The sequence below is a fragment of the Parambassis ranga genome, chromosome 2 (assembly GCF_900634625.1).
Source record: "Parambassis ranga chromosome 2, fParRan2.1, whole genome shotgun sequence".
Taxonomy (NCBI): Eukaryota; Metazoa; Chordata; class Actinopteri; family Ambassidae; genus Parambassis; species Parambassis ranga.
In genome coordinates, this window is record NC_041023.1 from 26,532,199 (window position 1) to 26,553,623 (window position 21,425).

At 40.3% G+C, this 21,425-nt stretch overlaps 3 protein-coding genes across 3 annotated transcripts in view; 1 reads left to right on the forward strand and 2 right to left on the reverse strand.

Moving 5' to 3' along the window:
* Positions 1-12,274, reverse strand: part of slc41a2b (solute carrier family 41 member 2b) — a 30,365-nt gene extending 18,091 nt beyond the window's left edge. The window contains exons 1-8 of the mRNA XM_028399183.1: positions 12,174-12,274; positions 10,988-11,638; positions 9,651-9,758; positions 7,692-7,763; positions 6,278-6,422; positions 5,904-6,050; positions 663-810; positions 43-122 (exon numbers count right to left, since the gene is read on the reverse strand). Coding sequence (XP_028254984.1) covers positions 43-122; positions 663-810; positions 5,904-6,050; positions 6,278-6,422; positions 7,692-7,763; positions 9,651-9,758; positions 10,988-11,530 — 1,243 coding nt within the window. The 5' untranslated portion in view covers positions 11,531-11,638; positions 12,174-12,274. The remainder of the gene's footprint in view (positions 1-42; positions 123-662; positions 811-5,903; positions 6,051-6,277; positions 6,423-7,691; positions 7,764-9,650; positions 9,759-10,987; positions 11,639-12,173) is intronic.
* A 480-nt stretch (positions 12,275-12,754) lies between these two features.
* On the forward strand, positions 12,755-14,940 carry nopchap1 (NOP protein chaperone 1). The gene is made up of 4 exons (XM_028400883.1): positions 12,755-12,911; positions 13,496-13,570; positions 13,957-14,090; positions 14,341-14,940. Exons 1-4 carry the CDS (start codon positions 12,851-12,853, stop codon positions 14,536-14,538), a joined length of 468 nt encoding a protein of 155 aa, XP_028256684.1. The 5' UTR covers positions 12,755-12,850; the 3' UTR covers positions 14,539-14,940.
* Positions 14,941-15,078: 138 nt separating this feature from the next.
* LOC114432698 (sorting nexin-4-like) lies at positions 15,079-20,049 on the reverse strand. The gene is made up of 14 exons (XM_028400882.1): positions 19,949-20,049; positions 19,462-19,586; positions 19,169-19,307; positions 18,723-18,872; positions 18,589-18,636; positions 18,447-18,502; positions 18,247-18,319; positions 17,931-17,992; positions 17,780-17,845; positions 17,575-17,664; positions 17,264-17,363; positions 16,640-16,785; positions 16,423-16,537; positions 15,079-16,339 (listed from the first exon to the last, which is right to left on the reverse strand). Exons 1-14 carry the CDS (start codon positions 20,027-20,029, stop codon positions 16,292-16,294), a joined length of 1,299 nt encoding a protein of 432 aa, XP_028256683.1. The 5' UTR covers positions 20,030-20,049; the 3' UTR covers positions 15,079-16,291.
* Positions 20,050-21,425: the final 1,376 nt, after the last annotated feature.

A 21,425-nucleotide genomic window follows, 5' to 3' on the forward strand; every position in this document is an offset into this window, starting at 1 on the left:
TCTGAGGCAGAATAAAGGAAGAAGCAGTGACCGTCAACTTACCGTTGATAACCGGGGTGTACACCACAATGCCAGCCAGATTTGGGTCAGACACTGTTTTGTCCAGGATGAGACCTCCGATGCTGCAGAACACAACATAATTAGATCATTAACTGTTGTCACTAAAAAAGGGGCATGGAAAGACAAGGACCGACCACTGTGTTAATATGAGTGAGGTTGCATGTTTCTCTAAAAATAACATTAAAAAGCTTCTGCAGCTGCACTAGCAATGTAAGAAAGAGTGAAAGACAGCAAACGAGAGACAGTGAAGGATTTTTCAATTGTTTTTAGCTCATGAGGGTCCATAGCAAATGTTTGTATTTCTCCCTTCTCTATTAAAAGCAGAGAGGGCATGTTGTATCACCTGCACTGAGTGATAAGAGGCGAGAGAGTGAGTGAGTGAGAGTGAGCAAGACTGTATTCCCTTCCTACTGGTTGCATTTGTTAAGAGTGCCAGGCTCAAGGGGACCCGAGGGTGTATGAGCCTGGGTGTGGGTGCAATTTGGGTGCAATTTGTTTAGGGGATGTGTCATCAAGCAAACCAGACAGACACTGGGAGCTGCAGACACAAAATAGCTGTTCTTTCCCCTTTCAAGACTAAATACACACACACACACACATACCTGCTGATGATCATGGCAGTGATGACTGGCTCCCATCCGGAGTAGAGCAGGGTGCGGCTGGCAGGGTGCTTGGAGGAGATGACGATCCACAGAGGAGTCAGACACATGAAGAAGGCGCAAACCAGTGACGACACATATGGGTAGGAATCTAGGGAAGAAGAGGACATGTTAAATTTTCCTGTTCCCTTTTTCCTGGCTAGGACTAAGTGCCGCATGAAACCAGTGGCAACATGCTTCTGACTTTCAGTAACGAATCCAAGTTCAACCCTCTGAACCTCAAGCAGTGTCTGGAAGTCTTTCACTCCTGTTACATTTTCAGTCAGTGTGTGCTCATTTTTCACTGCAATGCAAAGTCCGGCACCTCTATGGAAACAGCACAATCAATGCTAAAAGTAAAGACACCACAAAGATGTCTTTGTACAATATAAAACAGAAAGAAATCTACAAATATCAAATAATAATCAAGAATATCTTTGATTTTAGCCTCTACAAACCAGATTTTCACTCCACAAGACTGCAGCCAAATATTCCAATAGTCACATGACTGCTGGTTCCAAGTGCAATTCCTAATTGCACAGTGGAGTACATGTTTTTCTTTACAAAATCTTAGTAGTGTAAATCTTATTTTTGCTAATTTTTACTTTGAAGGCATAAAAAGCAACTAAGAACCATATGGATGTTTAAAGACTTCTCCCTTCCTACAATTTCTGTTCATGATTAACAGCTATTTATTTTTAAATACTAACTTTAAAAAGGTATAATGATTTTTTTTATCTTAATGTAGCATGCTGCATAGAACATAAATCATAAAAACACAAACTGTGGAAGGAGGAAAATATGATATTTACTTGGCCAAGTGTTTCCTAAAAAAACATTTTTAGGATTTCATTGTATTTCTGACAGGTTGGTGAATCCTGAGCTAGACCATTAACTTCCATCTTACTGAATTACCGATTTATGCTTGTTTTAATGTTGAAAGAAAGCTGCCCATTAAGAGGACATATCTACCAACACAAGAAAGCTTTCTTTATACTGCCATACCTCTTTGTTTAAATACAATATGGCACAACTATTTTGAAGTAGTAATAAGGGTAAAGCACCTGCACAGAGCCACCTCCAGTTTCCAGCAGGATCCTGTTCCAAGCACTAAATAACTGTCATTAGGAAACAGTCCCAGATTTATTATCTTGATGGTCTTGTAGCTAAAGAACAGAAAGGGCTTGCTGTTCAACTCTGGATATAATGGGCTCTAGCAGACCTAATATAATAAAGCAGAGGCAGATATATTGAGGTACAATACTTGTCCCACAACAGCCCACCCACCTTTAATAGGAACTAATAACTGCTCTGTAACTTCTAAGCTGGCTGTTAGCCAGCCTAGCAGCTCCTATTAGCATTAACTACGATTTACACAAAACCACTGAAAGGCTGCCACTAAATATTTCTTCAATCCAACCAATGAACAAACACTTGATATTCTTGTCCATCTCTGGTGGAATACATTTTGCTAAAACACTGCCAAGAAAAAGAGCAGTAGGTGCCAACTTTAGCTGGGAAATGGCAAGATGCTTTTAATGCGCAACGAAGAAATCATGATTCCAAAAGTGATGACAACTTCCATACTTGATAGTGGAAGGGCAGCCAGCATGAGCGTGCAAATGTAAACACTACAAGTGACAGGGTGACCCCAGGAAGTGCAGTATATGTTCACAAGGTTACACAAGAGGGACAGATAATTAAAACTACATTTTCCAATTCCAAGGTGTCAAGGCCAAGTATATCAGACCTTCAAACTCTAGAAAATAGTCCTGCAATATAACACTGTCAGACTCACAAAAAAGGACAAGGATGCAGAGAACCAGAGACACCAGGAAGAATCATTTAAAGTCTGACATTTCCAAGGATGCTAACTCGAACACAAACATAGTTAATAGGAAATTGTACTGTTTAGTACTATGCAGGTGACAGGTAATGTATTTACAGCACATTCAGGTGTGAGCTACTCATAAGTGATAACTTTGCATATTTCTAATTCACAGCTGATTTCTTAAACTTGGTTTTAGACGGGACTGCATGCAGGACTTGTGGAGACTAAACTGGAGCTTCAAATAAAACACGTCTTTACATATGATATGTGAACCACCCCAAAGTATGAGATTTTATCACAGCTTCAAAACTTTTCCCTGCTCTTCACATATTGTATTATAATACTAGTTTTTGGTTAAACACATCAGAAGATGTCCTGCTGTTGTATGGGTGCACCACATGTATTAAATCCTTTTCTGCAGGTGCAGATTAGGATTTGCTAATTCAGGCTCCTACCAGTTGTTTCCTGCCATTTGTCTTCTTTTGTGGACTGCCCTCAAATGGCCTGGTGTTGCCAGATCAACACAGACACACATACTATGCATGCTCACAAGCTCTGGCCCCGTTTCTTGGTGTTTGTGCTCGATCTCATGCTCTCATTATCCCTGCTTTTATCTATTGTTGTGCCAGCTCACTAAAGCACTCTATAACAATCCTGTTTGTTACAATCACTATAAATAAACTGCACTGGACTTGGTTTGTGTGGTCACTCTGTCTCACTTGGAGTGAGATTCCTTTAAAATTAGTTTTATGTGCATAGATTTCTGTTACATTCAGAGCAAACTGACCATTAGTTTCAGGTTAGCAGAAAAATGTCTGAGTGGCTAGACTCATGAACAACAGAGCCACTGTCCTACGAGTCAGAAAGCCTCGCTGCACTGCCCTGCCACGGAAATATGAAATCTGAAGTCTGTTTATTAAATTTAGCTCCCAGCACTGAAGTGTTCCTTTCATAATGGAGAACATCTATGTCATACAATTAGAAATGACAGGGTTAGTTAGTCTGAGAGGCTTTCTAATGCAGTTAGCTTCCAGTGTGCGCTGTAATAAGTAATACAAGGTGGTGGCACAGGTTTGGGTGTGATATGAATTAAACACACACACCCACACACACGGACCAGTACCTGTTGTTTTGATTCACACCATCCACTGGAACACAAACTGGGAGTCATCAGGACCCTGCAGCACAGAGCACAAACTGTACCCACCAGCTCAGAGGGGAAGAAGAAGGAGCAACACCGCATCAGGAAGGCCCTGCAAACATGTGGCTACCCGAAGTGGGTACTCATCAAAGCCACAAAAACAAGACGCCCCAACAACAAGAAGAAGGACAACACCAGGCGGAGAAAGAACATCTCCATTCCATATGTGTCAGGAGTATCAGAGAAACTCCGCAGGATCTTCAACAACCATGACATCCCGGTCCATTTCAAACCTATGACAACACTGAGACAGAGACTGGTTCAACCGAAGGACAAGATTCCCAGGGAGAAACACAGCAATGTGATATATGCAGTCCAGTGCAGTGAGGAATGCTCTGATCTGTACATTGGAGAAACTAAACAACCACTCCACAGAAGAATGGCTCAGCACAGGAGAGCCACCTCCTCAGGACAAGACTCAGCTGTTCACCTCCACCTCAAAGACAAAGGACACTCCTTTGAGGACAACAACGTTCACATTTTAGACAGGGAGGAAAGGTGGTATGAAAGAGGAGTTAAGGAAGCCATCTATGTTAAGCTGGAAAAACCTTCCCTTAACAGAGGTGGTGGCCTCAGACATCATTTTTCTACCACATACAATGCAGTGATTCCATCCATTCCCAGGAAGTTTGCACATACTCACAGTAAGAACAAAGGGCTGTCAACCAGTCCCCCTCCGGCAGTTTCATAGTCGTTAGCCAGTCGTTAGACACACCTGGAAACATTTAGTGCTATTGTTTGTAAGTTTTTTAAGTTTTACCCAGACCCACCCACATAGGTCTGTAACCACATATAAACCATGTTTCCCCACCAAACAGTTAGAACTGATGAAGCTGCTTGGATGAGCAGCGAAACGTCTTCTAGAAAACTCTACAAGTCCAGACGCCTTGCTTCAATCTTCTCTACGTATGATGACCTGGATGACTGAGAATCTTCATCAACACACATGGAATGTGTGGTGACAGGAAAAGAAAGGGTCTGTTCTCCAAATTCTGCTACAGAGTTAGGCTGGAGCACCCTCTACTGGCTGAATGAGGTAAAATGCTATAAACACTAATCAGTCAAATGAACACCTTCACAGAGATTTCTAAGTAATCTAACACAAACTTTTGTTTCTTCAAACCAAACCTAAAACTTAATTTAAAACATATCTGCACAACTCTAATCCTATCTGAGTCATATCCATCCTCTGGTAAAATACTTCAGCTTTTAGCTGTTTACAATTCTGCAATCTCCTTTTACGTGACAAATTTTCATGTACATAGGTCAGTGGAGGCTACAACGCATTTTAGCACTTGTGTCCAACACAGTTGGGTGATGTAAATTCTAACTACAAACAAAATGCCATGATTTAAAAACATGTTTTTTGTTTATTTTTAAGTTGATGTCAGCAACACATAAAAAGGTTATTGCTGAATCATCAAGAATAATCTAAAAACTGTAACCTGCCAGTAACATTTTAGGGTATAAAAGCAGAGTCTTTCAGATATTTAAGGTATTGGTGACATCGTTCCATCATTAAAAACCATACAGACCCTGCATTAAAATATTAACACAATTCTGCATTGGTCAGTGAACACAGCGCATCCATAAATGAGGCTAAGACTCTACCATGCATAGAAAGTAACCATATTATAAACCAGATCCAGAAACTACAGCTTTGTACTATTGCAGTGTAGTATGAAAGAATTATTTGTGATCTACGTGTCACTATAAAAACAAGCAGTATTTTTGGTAATGAATACAAAATAATTTCATCACTATTTTAATGCAAAGCAAATGAGACTGGACTGCAGCACCTGCCATTAAAAATATCTCTTTATAAAGCAATCAAATGTTTGATCAGGTAGGAAGCATTTGCTATCCAAATTAGGTGTCTGACTTCAAAAATGGCAATGTGATTGGAAAGAGCATCAAGAGATCAAATTACACTGAAATATAACCTGCATATATTTTTGCAAAATAATATCATTGATTGTATGGAGTGAGGCAAGTCCATCTTAATGCATGATTGGCAGAAATAATGGTTACCATGGTAACAACAAATACTGAAACTAAAAACTGGGAAAAGTTACAAATTTGAAATTCAAATACAACACTGAAACATTACTGACACACATCTATGAGCGGCCATGCAGTTTGTCTGTAATTGTAAATGTGGTTATTCACCTACCCAGGCACTTGTAGAGGCCCTGGCTTATCCATGCCAGGATTGCCAGCGTTATGAGGTCACCAAAACTGGCTGCAATAGGTGTGGCTACATTGTCTGGGTTGATGCCTGTCTTCTTTGAACCCACAATTACCCCCACCATGATGATACCTGAATGACATGGAGAGGTAACAGTGCTTTACTTATGGTCATGACTCAACAGGTGACTTTCAGACATTATAAACACAGGTTACATACTCCTTCTAGCTTTTATTACAATGCATGCAACAGCAGTTAGAATTACAATATGGGAAAGAGGGCATAAATGACAGCAATAACATTAACAGTTTATTTAAACCTGTGGGACTCAGTGGGTCAGTGTGCATGTGTGTGTTTACCTTGCAGCAGAGAGGCTATGAAGGCCGTGGCCACGCTGCTGGAGCAGAGCAAAACAGCGTGGCTCATCTGAAACTTCCCTTCTGGGATCCAACCAAGGATCACAGCTGCTACAGCTGCCAGAAACCCCACCACTGTGGCCTGAACCTGGAGCAGAAGAGGGCAAAAGAGGGGGAGGGTAACTACTGGGTTACTATACTTTACGTGTCTATCATAAACACCCACTTATGAACATAATGTCCGGGTATTTATTTTCTCAAACAATTCTTGCTGACAGATGTTATTACAAAACAACAGCATGCAGGTCATGAGACTATGATGTTGAATGTGTCTTGGTGTATTTATCAGTGTTGGGTAGATGATTAACTAAACCTGTACCCATCGTACTACATAGTCAGAGATCAAAATAACAGCATGAGTGAATGCCAACAGTGTTTCAAACCATTGTCACCATCATTGTGATAAGTGTCCTTTGTATCAAGAACACTGGAAACTGTATCCTGACATCAATATCACAGTAGATATTTCACTAAAACCCTGAATAAAAAATGATACTGTTTATGTGTGAGAAGCACAGAGGGAGCCAAACAGAGACATGTGATCACAGTAACAGCTGCAGCCTGGTTTTTCAGATGATAATCACTCAACATTCAGTAAAGTACTTAAAAATGGAACAATCATTTCAAATGCTCTCTTTCAGCATGCTTTTTGAGCATGCAGAACCTTTAAGGTTAGTCTGGAGGATACTCTAGACACTACTTGTCATTGTTCTGAATTGCTGCAATACCATACATTTGCATAAAGAAAGCGTGTGTCCACACCTGGGTAGATAACTTTTAAAGATAATTTAAACTCAACAAATATCTCTTTAAGATACACTACTGTTCAAACGTTTGGGGTCACTTACAAATGTCCTTACTAAAAAAAATTCAAGATAACATTAAAGTAATCAGACATACGGTCTAGTCATTGTTAATGTGGTAAATTACTTTTCTAGCGGCAAATGAGTTTTTAAGGAAATATCCAGATACGTGTACAGAGGTACTTTTCCAGCAACCATCACTCCTGTGTTCTAATGGTACATTGTGTTAGCTAATCATCTTAAAGGCTAACTGATGATTAGAAAACCCTTGTGCAAGTATGTTAGCTCAGCTGAAAACTGTTGTGCTGACCAGAGAAGCTATAAAACTGGCCTGGGTGACCTCAAACTTTTGGACGGTAGTGTACACATTTACAACGTATAATACATGATGTGGGATTAATATAATTTGCAATTGATCACGACTAACTGTGAAAATCATTCAAATAATCACAATTTCATTGATAGACAGCACCAAATTTGGTTATTTGCATGAAGGATATGGAAACATAAAACGCAGTCTCTAATGATTCAAGGCAACAGCAGTGTGTGATTACCTGCTTCAGGGCCAGGTTGCCAATGATTAGATTCCACTTCTCAATGGGAGAATCCATCTTGCCTACATTTACCTGTTTTGAGATGTGAAACAGAAAGAGATGAAAAAATGAAAAGTTATACTAATAATACTTCACTTCTTTTAATAAACAAAACAAAATTAAGTGGACAAAATATCCTAAACCTCTTCCAGCCATTTGCTCTTCCATACAGCTGAGGGATTTTTGTGATTGTATGCCCCCACCAGCATGCTGAGGTTTACTTTCCTTTATGTACAGAGACTCATAAATAGTAAAGCCTATTATAGGTAGTGAGGGCCACAATAAGTTGAACCTTTGGCCTTTTATATGTAAAGTGGCATCATATCATTAGAAAGTAAAACACTGAAATGTGTTTCCTAAGGTTACAAAGGATTTGAACTTTGACCGACAAAATCTAATCCATGTTTGAACTGAATCTGAAGAATTTCTCTTGAGGCACTCACATATAATTTTCACCAAAACTGGACAGACAAGACGAAGGATAACTTACCATTAAACCTTTACAAGAAAAGGACAAAAACATTGTAAGCGTTGGTGTACTCCGACTTGAATTTGATTCAATAATTTCCCATCACACAACAAAAAGAAGAATCTTTCATTAAAATACCCCTTTCAACCCACATCATTCAGACTTCACCCCTCCAGTTAATAAAGCTGACTGTTTGATTATGAAGTCTCTGCTACCAAATCCAATAAAATGATCAGTTTAATTAAGACATCTCCAGCAAAGTTATCTACTGTGGTACTTTGTGATTGTGTGTAATACAGGATAAATCTATGTCAATTATATATAACAATATAACAACTCCTGCCTCATTCCATAGTAATAGAAATGATCGGTGAAGAGGCAGCAGTAACACAAAGACAAATAGATTGTTGGGACACTGCTGAGGAGAAGCAGCTCATGCTGAGTTCTTGTCCATGTTGACACAGTGCTGTGAATATGCAGCTTTTTTCCAAGGGGCCAAAAAACTAAGAAAGGAAGAATTCTGCTCCGTCACATTTTCTGTTTGGTGAAGTTTGAGAAGTGAAGGCAAACACGCAGATGTGGAGCCACTGAGCGATCTCTTCTAGCTGAAAACAGAATGTAACAGCTTAGATCTGAGTAGAGTATGATAAAGCTTTATTGGCAAGCCTGTTCCCTCCTCACTGCTCTACCCTTTTGACAGTTTGTGCTCTGAGAAGTGGAGCAATAAATTTGCCATCTGACTATTCTACTGTCCCAAGTGCAGCAGCCTGCTCTGCCTCTGTAGGATTTCAGCCCCTTAGTGTGCTGTGTTAGCAAATGCCTCTGCTAATTCCTAATACTCTGACACCAAAATTCATTAAAAAGGCCCTAAATAATTCTTACTTGTAAGTTTCCAATGGAATTATAACTAGGCCAGAGACAGGGAGAATGACGGCAGATGCACCTATAAACCAGGGTTGAATTCCACTATTGTTTTTTCTCAATTTCAACCAAACAAAGTAGAAGTCAGAGCTGTAATTACAGACTGAATAGGCTGTGCAGTTTGTCACGAAGATAACCAGTAAAGACCACAGACGATGAGAAGCTCAGTCTGTGGAGATGAACAGGCACAACCACAAAACATGATGTGACTACACACAAACAACCACAATATGACAAACCATCTGCAGCAGCTACAAGGACGTGCCAGAAGCTGACTAAAAACAAAGGTTGCAATCAAGGTTAGAGTCTCTAAAGCAAGTTACTGAACAAAAACTAAGCAAACTAACCAAGGCAGCCTAGTTGTTAGGTCATCAGAGAGTACACAATGGGCTGCAAGAAATTGTTGTGTTTAAAAATTAAGCATGTCATACAGTCAAGAAATAGGCATCCAATCTTTAAAGTGAGGTATCATACTTATACAATTCTCTAATCAAGTCTCTGGAAAGAGTGTGTATGTGTGTGTGTCTTACCGCTGTGGACAGCCTTGAAGCGAGAGTCATCTCCAGGTTTCCCTTCAGTCCGAGCAGTGCGGGTACCAGGATGAAGATCTCTGTGATGTATTGAAATGCCTCCCAGTGCTGTGGACACCACAGGGAACTTTATTTTAAACATTTTGGACCTCCACCATCACTACACTTCACAGTTAATTTATTTCCTTTTATTGTGGGGGTCGCAGAGGCTATGCAAGAAAAACCCAGACATCCCTCTCCCTAGCCACCTTCTCCAGCTCACCTAGCAGCACCCAGAGACATTCCCAGACCAGCTGAGATAGAATCCCTCCACTGTGTCCTGGGTCTGCCACAGGGCCTCCTCTTAGATGCTTGAACATGCTGGAACTCTACACTGGGATCCCCACCAATGACTGAGGCGCTCACCCTATTGCTACAGGACAAATCAGCCACTGTGCAGTGGAAACTCATTTCTGCCACTTGCAATCATGATCTCATTCTTTCAGTCACCACCCAGAGCTCAATCATGGTAGGAATGTAGATTGACTGGTACATTAACAGCTTTGCCAGTTGGCTCAGCTCCCTCTTTCCCACAACAGACCAGAGCGTGCATTACTGCAGATGCCACACTGATCTAGCTGATGATATCCCGCTCTCTTCTTCCCCCCACAGATGGACAAGACTGGAACTCTTCCACGTGAGGCAGTAACTCTTCCCCAACCCGGAGAGGGCATTCGACACTTTCCCAGCTTACCGGACTTCAGAAAATTCAATATTATTCAAATAAGCAGTCACCATTTGCATGTTGCAGCTATCTAACCCACCCATCTTACTTATCAAGAATCCTGGCCTCAAAGAACACAAAGGCACTTGTGGTTAAGAGCTGTTAAATGACTATCACTGTTGGTTGACTTAAAAAAATCTAATTTTCTTGGTTTACTTGGTATGCAGCAAACAACAGACACAAGTGTCAAATTACAAAAAAGGTGTCTCTTCTATTTAAATAGTGGACCTCCAGTCAATGCTTTAAATTCAACATATTTATATAGAGTAGTATCAAAGCAGTATCAATTGTGATTAAATGAAGTGTCACTGGTTTTGGCAACTAGAGGAAATCCTCTTTACAGTGTGGTGAGGAAGTTTTCTGCTAAATTCTAACGTACAACATTCTACATGTTGACGCTGTCTGTTTTCTCAGACAGTGCTGACTTCTGACAGTAGCAATACTGTGATGAGCTGAACTGAACAATGGTCACAGAGATAAAAACAAAACATTTGTAATAGACTGGAATCAGACTAATTTTGAGTGCTCAACTATGCCAGCTGGGGAACAAGAGTCTTGTTGTGACTCAGCTTACCTGCACAATGTCCAGCACCATTCCAGCTGATACGGTTCCAAATCCAGCGAGAAGGAAAGGCACCAAAATTTGCAAAGCCATAGCGAGTGGAGACTCCTTGGGCATATTCTGTCCATCAGATCCCAGCCCTTCTTCCTCATCCTCTTCATTATCCTCATCCGCTTCCTCACTAGAAAGTCTCCTCTCAGCCAGCATGGGCTCTGTCTCAGAAAAGACTCCATCTCCACAGTCAGATAAAGTCAGTGAGGACCGAGAGGACCGGTCCAGGACCCTTCTGCTTTCAATATGAGACGTCTCTTGTCTGTAGCCGTTCTGAAGCACGCCAACCTCAGGTTTAGCTCCCAGATCAGCCATGGCCAGCCGCTCCTCCTGCAACTTGGTATAACCAGTAGGGACCATGGTCTGGAACAGGGAGGAGATCCGCCCGGAAGAAATAGGTTTCAGGGAGAGAGCACTCCACCCACCACCTGCTCCACTCATACGCACTGTCAGACTAGAGCCAAGGGACTCCCCTAAAGCTCCTCCCAAACTCTGAATGCTCATGATGAGATCTAAAGCTGCAGTGTCTCATCTCCCTTCATCCAGTATGAAAAAATACACACTCAGAGTCGGCTCAGCTGTACTGTAACTGGCTTCAGTGGCTCATCAGTCCTACAAACACAAGGAACATATTGTTCAATGCATCAGCAAACCACCAAGCATCTTAAAAAAAGTAAAAATTATGAGAAAAGTTGACAGAACGCACAGGACAGCAAAACATAACAGCAAAAATTATCTTCTGTATGTCTTGACAAAGAGTTTTATTTGTGTTATGCTAGTAAAAACTATACTTTGTCCAGCTTTTTATTTGCACTTCATCGTTCGGGGCTCCACATTCCCTTTCGGTCTCCGTTTGTACCACTTGTCCTTTATAATAGAAATTCTGTTCGTACAACATAATGTTTATTGATAAATTAGATAAACAATGTATACTGGCTGGTTGTGGATATTTGTTTGTGTTAGCTAACTAACACGGTGCTGCAAGCTAGCTGTGTGGGAATCAAAACAGTCGAAAGCACGTCGGCACTCTACTTGCTAAACATTCATCGTAAACCGTGTAAATACAGTAGCCAGAGTTAGCTATTAAATAAAATTATAGCACAACATATATTCAAGTCCTCTGTGTGTGTTTTTACGTTAAACTTACCTTTGTCCACACAGAGAAAATTCATCCAGGAAAGACGCGAGTCCTCTGCCCTGACAGCTAGCCAGCTCGAGAGCCGCGTCAGAGGAAAAGTGCCACCGAAGATCGAATGTGTAAGAAGATAAGTAACTCTGTTTTTAAATAATGGGCGCGGTATTATTACTAAGGTTTTGCTAACACAAGTTTACTTGATTCTCTGATTGTTGTAAATAAAGCAAACAAGAATTTTGTTACTAAGAGAAAAAAGAAGCACAATAAAATCCCACATAATATAAATGATTAACTGCGAATTCATCAATTAGTTACCTCCATGTGCTGGGTTTCGCGCAAAGAAAATCAAATAGGAGTGAGACCTCCTGCAACATCTACGTGCGTCTTAGTCGAAACAAAAAGTGCCTCAGATATTTAATGGTGGAGTCCAGAAACCACAAACTTCACCGTGCTCTCAGAGTGTTGAGAATTTTTTTTCTCAGATGTCATTACCTGGAGCTCAAACGATGTTTTTTAGTGTTCTTGGTCGATGTCTATGTGATTTTTGACCGTATACTTGTGGTCTTCCGAAACAGCAGATGGCGCTCTACTTAAAACAAAGCTTTGACTGACCTTTCACCCGGATGTTGGTCCCGTCGGTTTATTCTGCACACACATGTTGACGAGAACAGAGTTCTGTCTGCTGTAAAATGGAATTAAACGCCAATAAAACGAGTTCACATGCTTTGCTTTCGTGTGGCAACGGAGGAGGTTTGAATCTTTTTATTAACTATTGAAAAGCCAGGGAATTTGAATGAAAAAATATCCTTGTATAGCTAACAGTTAGCTAAGAAAAGTTACCTGTTAGACAATCACGGACATGGTACAACTATTTGTACTGAAATGTCTTATGATCATTTAAATACGTGTTAGATGACTAAATAATAATCTGTAAAACATTACATAATTACTGGTCTCTAAGAGCTGTGCTACTATAATCTGTATTACATTATGAACTTTGTTAGGTATCGTTTGGGATTGTTGACATCATTAAGGCGTTGTCAACATAACACAAGATAGTCGAGGAAATGGCAGCTGGACTCAAACCAGTGAAGTTTGTTATGTTGTTTTGTGTTACTAAGCTTTTGCCTCTTTTTCTTCGCCGTTTTTCAGTCACAGTAATTGGTAGCAGTGATTGTACAAACTCTAATGAGAGTATAACAAGTCACAACATCAACAATTCTATTTCATAGACCAAAATCTTTTTAGATCTTTCTTTAGGTGATTTTCATTACACATACTTCCACCAATATACCCATATGATTCTCAGTGGGTTTGCTTGTTTATTTTACCAGGACTTAGTGAGAAGCTTCTCCTCAAGCCAAAGGCTAGTGCACCTCTGCAGACAGAAAGAGTCCCCCGGAGCAGTGGTAAGACTGATCTCTACATAATATGTATATGCAAGAAGACCAGGGCTTTAGTCAAATGTTAAAAATTGACCTAAATCATTTACTATCCACTATTCCTTCACCTAAGTAAAAAACATTATGAGATCAAATACGTGGATTTATGCATGTGGCACAACAGTGGAAAATGTTTTAAATGTGGGACAGCATTATCTCCTTTCCTTTTACAAAGCACAGTCCTCAGTATTTAGAAAGTTCCCAACAACTCATCTCAGCTGCCAGAGGTGCTTCAGAGTCATCTCACTCAATTGTAACCTTTCTAAGCAAACTGACCATTCGTCTGCAACCTAGGATAAAATGCTTTTGAGCCCAAAGTTGATTATGTGTTGTGTTTTTTTATGTGCTATCAGTGCTGGAGCGGCTACAGAGCTTTCTGCCTCAGATGGCTGCAGCCAATGAGAGACTGAAGCTGCAGATGGAGGAGGCTCCCCCTGGACAGTTTGACATAGAAAGTGTGGAGGAGACCGAGAAGGTCATAGAGATGGTTAGTGTCTTTCTGCTGCTGATTATGAGCTTTGCTGCCTCCAGACATAAAACCAAATGTTTTGTGTGCTAAACAGAGTGTAGTAGCCCTACATTTGGGCTCATGAGTAGGGCAGTCCAAACATAAATTTACTTAAGTTCTTACATCCAAATTGCTTCAAACCTTTGCACCATCCAGTCCATTAACTGTAAACGATCAGATTTAATAAAAGATTTAAGTCATGTCATAATTTTTTCCCTTCTCTGCCCAGGATGTAGCACTAGTGGAACTCGAAAGCACAGACTCTGAAGATGAAGAAGAGACGTCTGACTCTGACGAAGAATCGGACTGCAGTGATAATGACGATGATGATGACAAGAACATAACAGAGCACAACCTCAAACTACCAGGACACAAAGACAAGAAGAGGAAAGTCTGCATCCAAGTTGTGGATCAGCAGGGGGAGTAGATGAGACAAAGACATTGAACAGAAAGCTCATGGGTGGGGACATCCACACCTTCCTAATCCCTATGGGAACAACATTGAAAATTATCATGTACACATCAGGTGCCTACACAGTTAAAGTGAGTTCTTCATCTAGTTTGGCAGTGATGTGTGTTGCATTGCAGCCTCACAATGTTTTTGCCGTTTGAGTGTCTATATACCATGTCGATAACATATTGACACTTAAATTCGGCCATGGATAATTACCAGCTGAATCAGTCCTTCTTTTACTCAGTTTGTTCAATTAAGTGAAGATTTAGTTGCTCATATTGTCACAAACTATATTTTTGTTTGTCTTCAAAGAGAACCTTTATTGTATATCACATATTGTCACACATGGGTATTAAAACTTTCTTATAAAAATGCTAAGGTTATAATTACAATAACTGTAACCCACAGAAAAGCCATACATATCTTATGGAAGCAGATTCAAGAGCTGGCGGTGTTACAACTTAACAACACTTTGTAGACAACGATCTCAGCTGTTCGTCCTTTAATAATTCATTATTGCAAAAACTAAATCACCACCATTGATTAACAGTTAATAAAAATCACTTTATTTTTTAGCATTTATGTAATTTTATGACTACGCTATTAAGCTGGTTAAGGATGAACTAAAGCACCAAAAGCAAACCAAGAACATAAGAACAATGTGCAACAGTGATTACCCTTTAAAAGTGTTCATACTGACTTTGTGACTGTCTTTAAGGTTTGGTACAGTTGTTTGTCTCTTATATCACATTTTCTATTTCAAAAACACCTAATTATTGTTGTGAGGAATAAAAAACAAACATTACTACTGCCAGTACCCACAGCTGTCACTGTAGCATGTTAGCATGTTGCCCAGATGTACTGATAACGGATAGCTGAAGCTAAAAAAATGTCAGGAAGGACTAGTGCTGGTAAAATAATGTGTTTAGGCCAGGCTGGTGCACGTAAAGAGTATAGTACACATGGGAGGCATGTAATTGGTCGTGGATTCTGACCATTCACTTCCCTCACTCAATGGTTTGGTAGCCATTTTACAGGATTACAGCTGCTACAGAGAACACAGACCAATTACCAACCCCGATTTTGAGTAGGACTGACAAAACAATTGATCTAAGTGACGCAGGGCAGAATGAACATCCCAAAGAGAAATTTAGAATATTAATTGAACTTCTGAAGGAGCTACAAGGAAAGATGTGTTTGTTTGGCTACTGCATTTAAAAAAATAGAAGATGGATTCCGGCCTATGCTTGCTTTCACAACATATACAAACTGGGTCTGATAGTCTGGTCGGCACCAGAGTTCAGCTGACTTTGGAAACCTCCAGCAGTTTAGTATCACTTGCATAAAGATGGGAGATCAGATCCAGTAGATAAAATAACAGAACAGTGTCTGACATGATCAGAGATGCAGGCCAAGCTTTAAAATTCACTTTACTGTACTTTTCCCAAGTAGTTTCTTTCCCTGCCTGCACTTATATCATAATTATATATATCAAACACCACACACAGCCCAATGTTGTGTGAACCAACTTCAACCACTCAAAGTGCCTTAAATAGTCATGTGCTTTGTGTTAACCACCACCCTATTCACCTCACAGAAGGTTAACCAGCGAATATAAATTACTATTGCAAACTAGTTGCTTACATTATTGGAAACAAACATAGATATTATTTCCCAGAATCCACCCATCACCAGGGGTGGATGTCCTCTGAATATGGCTCCGGCTTTACATCTTTAGGAAACATTCTTTGGCATTGCTCCACACTTGTATTCCCTGCAAGAAGAGAGCAGTATGTTAATAATGTGGCTGGTACAGTTGTCCTGTGAGGATCAGATTGCTGATGTTCTCCTGCGTACCTTCTTACACATGCTGATTTGCATGACAGCATAGTTGATGAGTGCTTCCCGCAGATCTTTGTCTTTCTGCTCTTTGAAGCGGTGCATGTCCACCCACCCTCTTTCAACGTGTTCTCTGCAGCAAAACCACACACTGAATTAGCATACACACAAGCTTTAAAACAGCGCTAGACAGAAAATCAGTCACACAAGCAGGTAACAAAAAACAAAGACTCACTCGCACTCTATTGTTTTCTCCTTGACTGTCTCTTCCCCCTCTGCTATCAGCTCCTCCACCAGCTTTAGCCTGGCCTCTCTTTGCTCAGGTGCTTCCTGTCCAAAAAGCTTGTGGGTCATGCCTTTAAAGGAGAATGTCCGCACAATCTGAAGAGGTGCAGAGAAGAACATTAGATGAGAAGCTATTTCCATGACAAAGATTCTTTCCACATACCTTACATCAGTTTGATATTTTATATTCAGCCTACTCATTCTCAGTGTTTTAATTGCTTTGTGTCCACCCATGAAAATGGCAAACTCTTTTTGTGTCAAAACACTGCTTCACTCATTACCTTTAGAATACAGACTGTAGGTATACAGTTTGTACAATGGACAATATATTTCTGCATCCACCAGATGTACAAACAGGAGGCCAAAGATGCCATCTCGATTCCTTTATATTTATTCATTTATATAGATTCAAACACAGACACATTCACTGGTTGGCAAAATTGAACCCTGTGATTAGACTTGTTGGAGTATCCCTGCAGCAGCAGCCCAGTGGAACTGTGACACAGGTATTGCTGCAGACACCACAGTTAAGAAACAAACAAAAGTGTAGTTATATAAGATGAGCCTAACATACCCCTGTAGCCAGTTCCTCACGTTGCTGCTTCTTAGAGATGAGGTCCTGGGAGGCCATCTCAAGTTCAAACTGGGTCAGCTCATGTTTCCTGCACACTGCCCTGCCAGGGCCACATGCACAACAGAACATTACCATCTGCTTAAGCATTAGTGCAAGAGTTAAAGGAGTCCATAGACAGTTAATAAGGCATGGAATGTGGTAAAAGAGGTTGGACGAGCACATGGCAAACTGAAGTGTAGTTGCTCAGAGCTTTGATGACATTTTTTAGTTTCTAATAATTTGTAAAATATTTCACCAACATTGGGTGTTACCTCAGAGCCTCAGCATAGAAAAGATATTCTTTCAGCTGGTCTGCATAATGTTCCTCTTCTTCTAATATATCATCTATTGAAGCAGCATATCTGCAGTGTGTGACAAGAGAGAAGAAACGCTGCTGTTTTTGTTCTATAATACACTGTATATGTTAACTATGGCATGAAACAGGAATGTGGATGAGGTACAGACTCAAATACTTACGCATCCATATGATGACCGGCACTTTGAAGTCCGTCTCCCATCTCTTTCTCTATGGCACTCCACTCACTGCAGTGAACACAAAGATACACAAGTCAGCAATAGCAGGTGCTGTGTCATGCACAAACACATTATTATATGCTTGTTGTTAAACCTGAAGACTCTTCCATAGTTCCCGTGGACCTTGTATACACCATATAAACGATCAGCAACCCTCTGTGACAAAAACAACAAAAAGTGTTTGGTCAGAAACCGTTTCCAAGATTAAATCTGTCAGTTTCAGTTGTCTTGTTTTTTTCCTCAAAACTTCTTGTGACTTGAGGCTTGTTTTAGTAAGCAGTTTCAATAAACTATAAACATCATAGTCACTTCCTATTGTTGTGTTTTGCTGCCCTCAAGTGGCCAATAAAGATCTGAAATCAGTTTGAGCTGTGAGTGTGAGACAAAAACAAGCAAACAGAAAAACTTACTGCTCGTGCTCGAAGCAACTGAGATAAGTGAGACTGCAGCTCGTCACTGTAGTGTTTCATCTCCATGAAGCGCCTGAAGATGGAGAGAAGACACACACTTTAGTTGTGTTTTTAAATTATAGATAGAACTTTACTGACATTAGCAGTGACTTAGTGGAGACAGGGATTTAAATATAACATCTTACATTTTGTTAACTTACTTATCTGGATTTCTCACCCTGAAGGTGGCACTGAGAGCTCGGAGCCTGGAATCTGACTGAAGAAACAGGAAGCAAGGAGTGTAAAAAATCCATACGTTTCTCGTACAAATGCAGAAACAGAACATGCACTTATTTGCAGTACCTTTGCCTGAAAGCCTGTCTCATACACCACTTCCTTCCAGCCATGCTCCTGTGTGGAACACAGTAACGGAAGTTAGTTATGCTTTAAATGGACACCTTAACAGATGGACTTATGTTGAATGCAGCACAGTGTACCTCAGTGAGGAAATGGTAGAGGATCTTGTCATTAGAGAGAACAGGATGAGAAGCCACACGAATCAGAAAGTTCTCCAGCCCGACCCTGCGGCGCTCCACAAAGTCTGGGTCCATGTTGTCTGCTGACAGCTTGTGCCACACAAATTCAGCCTGCAGGCAGATTTCATTATTTGACAATGTTGTTGTTTCAAAATGCAGGGAGAGAATGCTGCCTCATCCCAAACTCTGAGAAAAGTGCTTCTATTGTTATCACATAAAACATGACACACCAAGTCTAAAATGTCATAGCTTCCATGATTGTTAGCTGAAACCATACGGCTGTCTTGCCCACAGAAAATGTCATGGATGAGTCATAAATGCAGGCATAAAAGCTCCTTGCTCCAAACATCAACCATTTAAGGCACTGATGGTGTAACAAGTTGAAAAAAGCTTCAAACTGATCTCACCCTCTTCTCGGGCAGAGGTGGCACCACAATGTATGGATAGGTGACAATAAGGTAGTTCCGCAGCAGTTCAAATTCACTGTAGCGCCTCCACACAGAGTCGGGGGCTGGGTTATGACCTTCACCACTCGCATCAATTGGCCTTCAATGATTGAACAGATAATTTTGTTTTTCAGACGAAGACAAAACAGAAGTGAATTCATGCAACACATCAACAGGAAGTTCAGATGAATGCATATCATCGGAACCCACAGCACTTCCCCTAATGGCATTTTTAGTAAACGTGCTGTCCTCACCTTGTTTCAACCAGGTACACAGTGAACGTCTCCTGCATGCTCACAGCATTTTTGCCACTCCTTTTCTCAGCCTCTGTGACACAGATCTCCATCCTGCGCAGGAGAGTCGAGCCGTCCTCCATCATCTGAGTTACAAGAACATAGGAGAGTAACAAACTCTGACAGCAGCTGCTCATTCACGGTCTAATTCTATTCTTGTTTAGCTAACAGCTGTCCAATTAACTGTGAAACATTATTTATAATGCAAACCGACGTTTATGATAATATAAAACAGTGTCATACTTCATTCAAAGTAAAAAAAAACAGACTATATAACAGGTTTATGCACAAGTGACCTGTATTATCTCACATTTCAGCTAGCAAAGTATGCTAGCTCAGCTGTGAGTTATTAGTTAGCAGACGTCAAATACAACGTAACGTGTAAGCCCGTTGCTACATACAGAAAAAGACATGTTGAGAACAGCTGTACAAGAAGCTAATGTTTCACCGTGTTGCTTAAGCTTCCGTCTGCTCCCGTTTCTGAATCGTCGTCGGTAGCCACCGACTCTTCCTTCCCATCATCCGCCATCCTTCTTTTTCCTCCTGATGTTGGTGGTGATCCAGGACGCATGCGCAAAACGTCCCACATCATCCATTCATGGTTTTTATTAGATTTGCCCTCTTCACTACCTAACATAAATAATAAAGATTGAAAACAAATTTAATTTAAATAGTGATGTAAAGCATCTGACACAAATTGATCGATTATCTGACTGGAATAGAAATATATATAGCCTATATATATTTCTATATTTTTAGAAACAGAAAAATACATAATATATTTATTTGTATTAATAACACATCAACATTTGCAATAACAGACATGTCAGCACTCTATTAACATCAAAACATTTGAGCACATGAGTGCAAGTGAGATGTGTGAGTGCTTCTTTGCCACTCACTGTAAGTACATGCACATGTGTGTATGTCTGTGGCCTCTGCCCCTTGTTGTTGCGTTCTCTCTGGGTTTCAGGCCTGCAGTCATTGTGCCTCTTTTGTCTGCGTTGGCTTTGTTTTCCTAATGATTGGTCAGTGAAACAGCCGCGGTTAGCTGCTATAACCAGCACACAGGTTTTGTGTCTCAACGCACTGGGACGACATGAAGCGTTATAACTACTAGAAGACCCAAACGTCAAAGTGTTGGGAGCAGTAATCGTCAGGACAAAGAGGGACGACAGACCCCTCCAACACCAAACCTGTCTCCTGCAGGGATGGGATCTGACATGTGTTTCCTGTTTTACCCATTCTTATTGTTTGTGTATATTTAAATTTTCATTAACTGGACTGCTTCTGCAACCTCATTCCTGGAACCTATATAAGATTATTTAGTCGACAAAAAAGTGTCGCACAAACTAGAATATGTTTTATATTTTAGATTCTTCTGACAGCTTTGCACACTCTTGGTATTATCTCAATCAGCTTCACCTGGAATGGTTTCCAACAGTCTTGTTGTTGAGCACTTGTTGCCTGTTTTGCCTTCTTACTGTGGTCCAACTCCAAAACCAAAACCATGTGCATGTATCTCATATCAACTCAAAAAAAAACACACACACACAAACCCCCACAAAAAAAACACACAAACATTTTTCCCTTCTAGGATCGATTCACAGGGTCAAATTTGCGACGAATGACACTGAATTAAAATATAGAAGAATATTTCCTTCAATTACAACAGGGCCTTCAAAGGCTATAAACTGTGAATTTACCTAAAATGGTATTTGAAGGGGGTTAAAAAAGGAGCATAAAACAGAATAGATTTAAATAGAATTTTATTTAGATTTGTATTTTTATTCTTGCTATTTTATATTTCTAACCTGTTTCTGAGTATGCATGGAGCACCTGGAATGCAAGCAATTTCCCCCTGGGATTATTAAGGTTTTTCTGATTCTGAAAAAGGGACATATGGTCTACTATCTGCAGGATCT

Coding starts and splice junctions, on each gene's coding strand:
- LOC114432698 (XM_028400882.1), bottom strand. CDS start 20,029: ATGGCGGATGATGGGAAGGAAGAGTCGGTGGCTACCGACGACGATTCA. Junction 17,993..18,246: donor AGTTGCTTCGAGCACGAGCA/GTAAGTTTTTCT, acceptor TTTTTGTCACAG/AGGGTTGCTGATCGTTTATA. Junction 16,340..16,422: donor AAATCAGCATGTGTAAGAAG/GTACGCAGGAGA, acceptor CTCTTCTTGCAG/GGAATACAAGTGTGGAGCAA.
- nopchap1 (XM_028400883.1), top strand. CDS start 12,851: ATGGAATTAAACGCCAATAAAACGAGTTCACATGCTTTGCTTTCGTGT. Junction 12,912..13,495: donor TTCGTGTGGCAACGGAGGAG/GTTTGAATCTTT, acceptor TTATTTTACCAG/GACTTAGTGAGAAGCTTCTC. Junction 14,091..14,340: donor CCGAGAAGGTCATAGAGATG/GTTAGTGTCTTT, acceptor TTCTCTGCCCAG/GATGTAGCACTAGTGGAACT.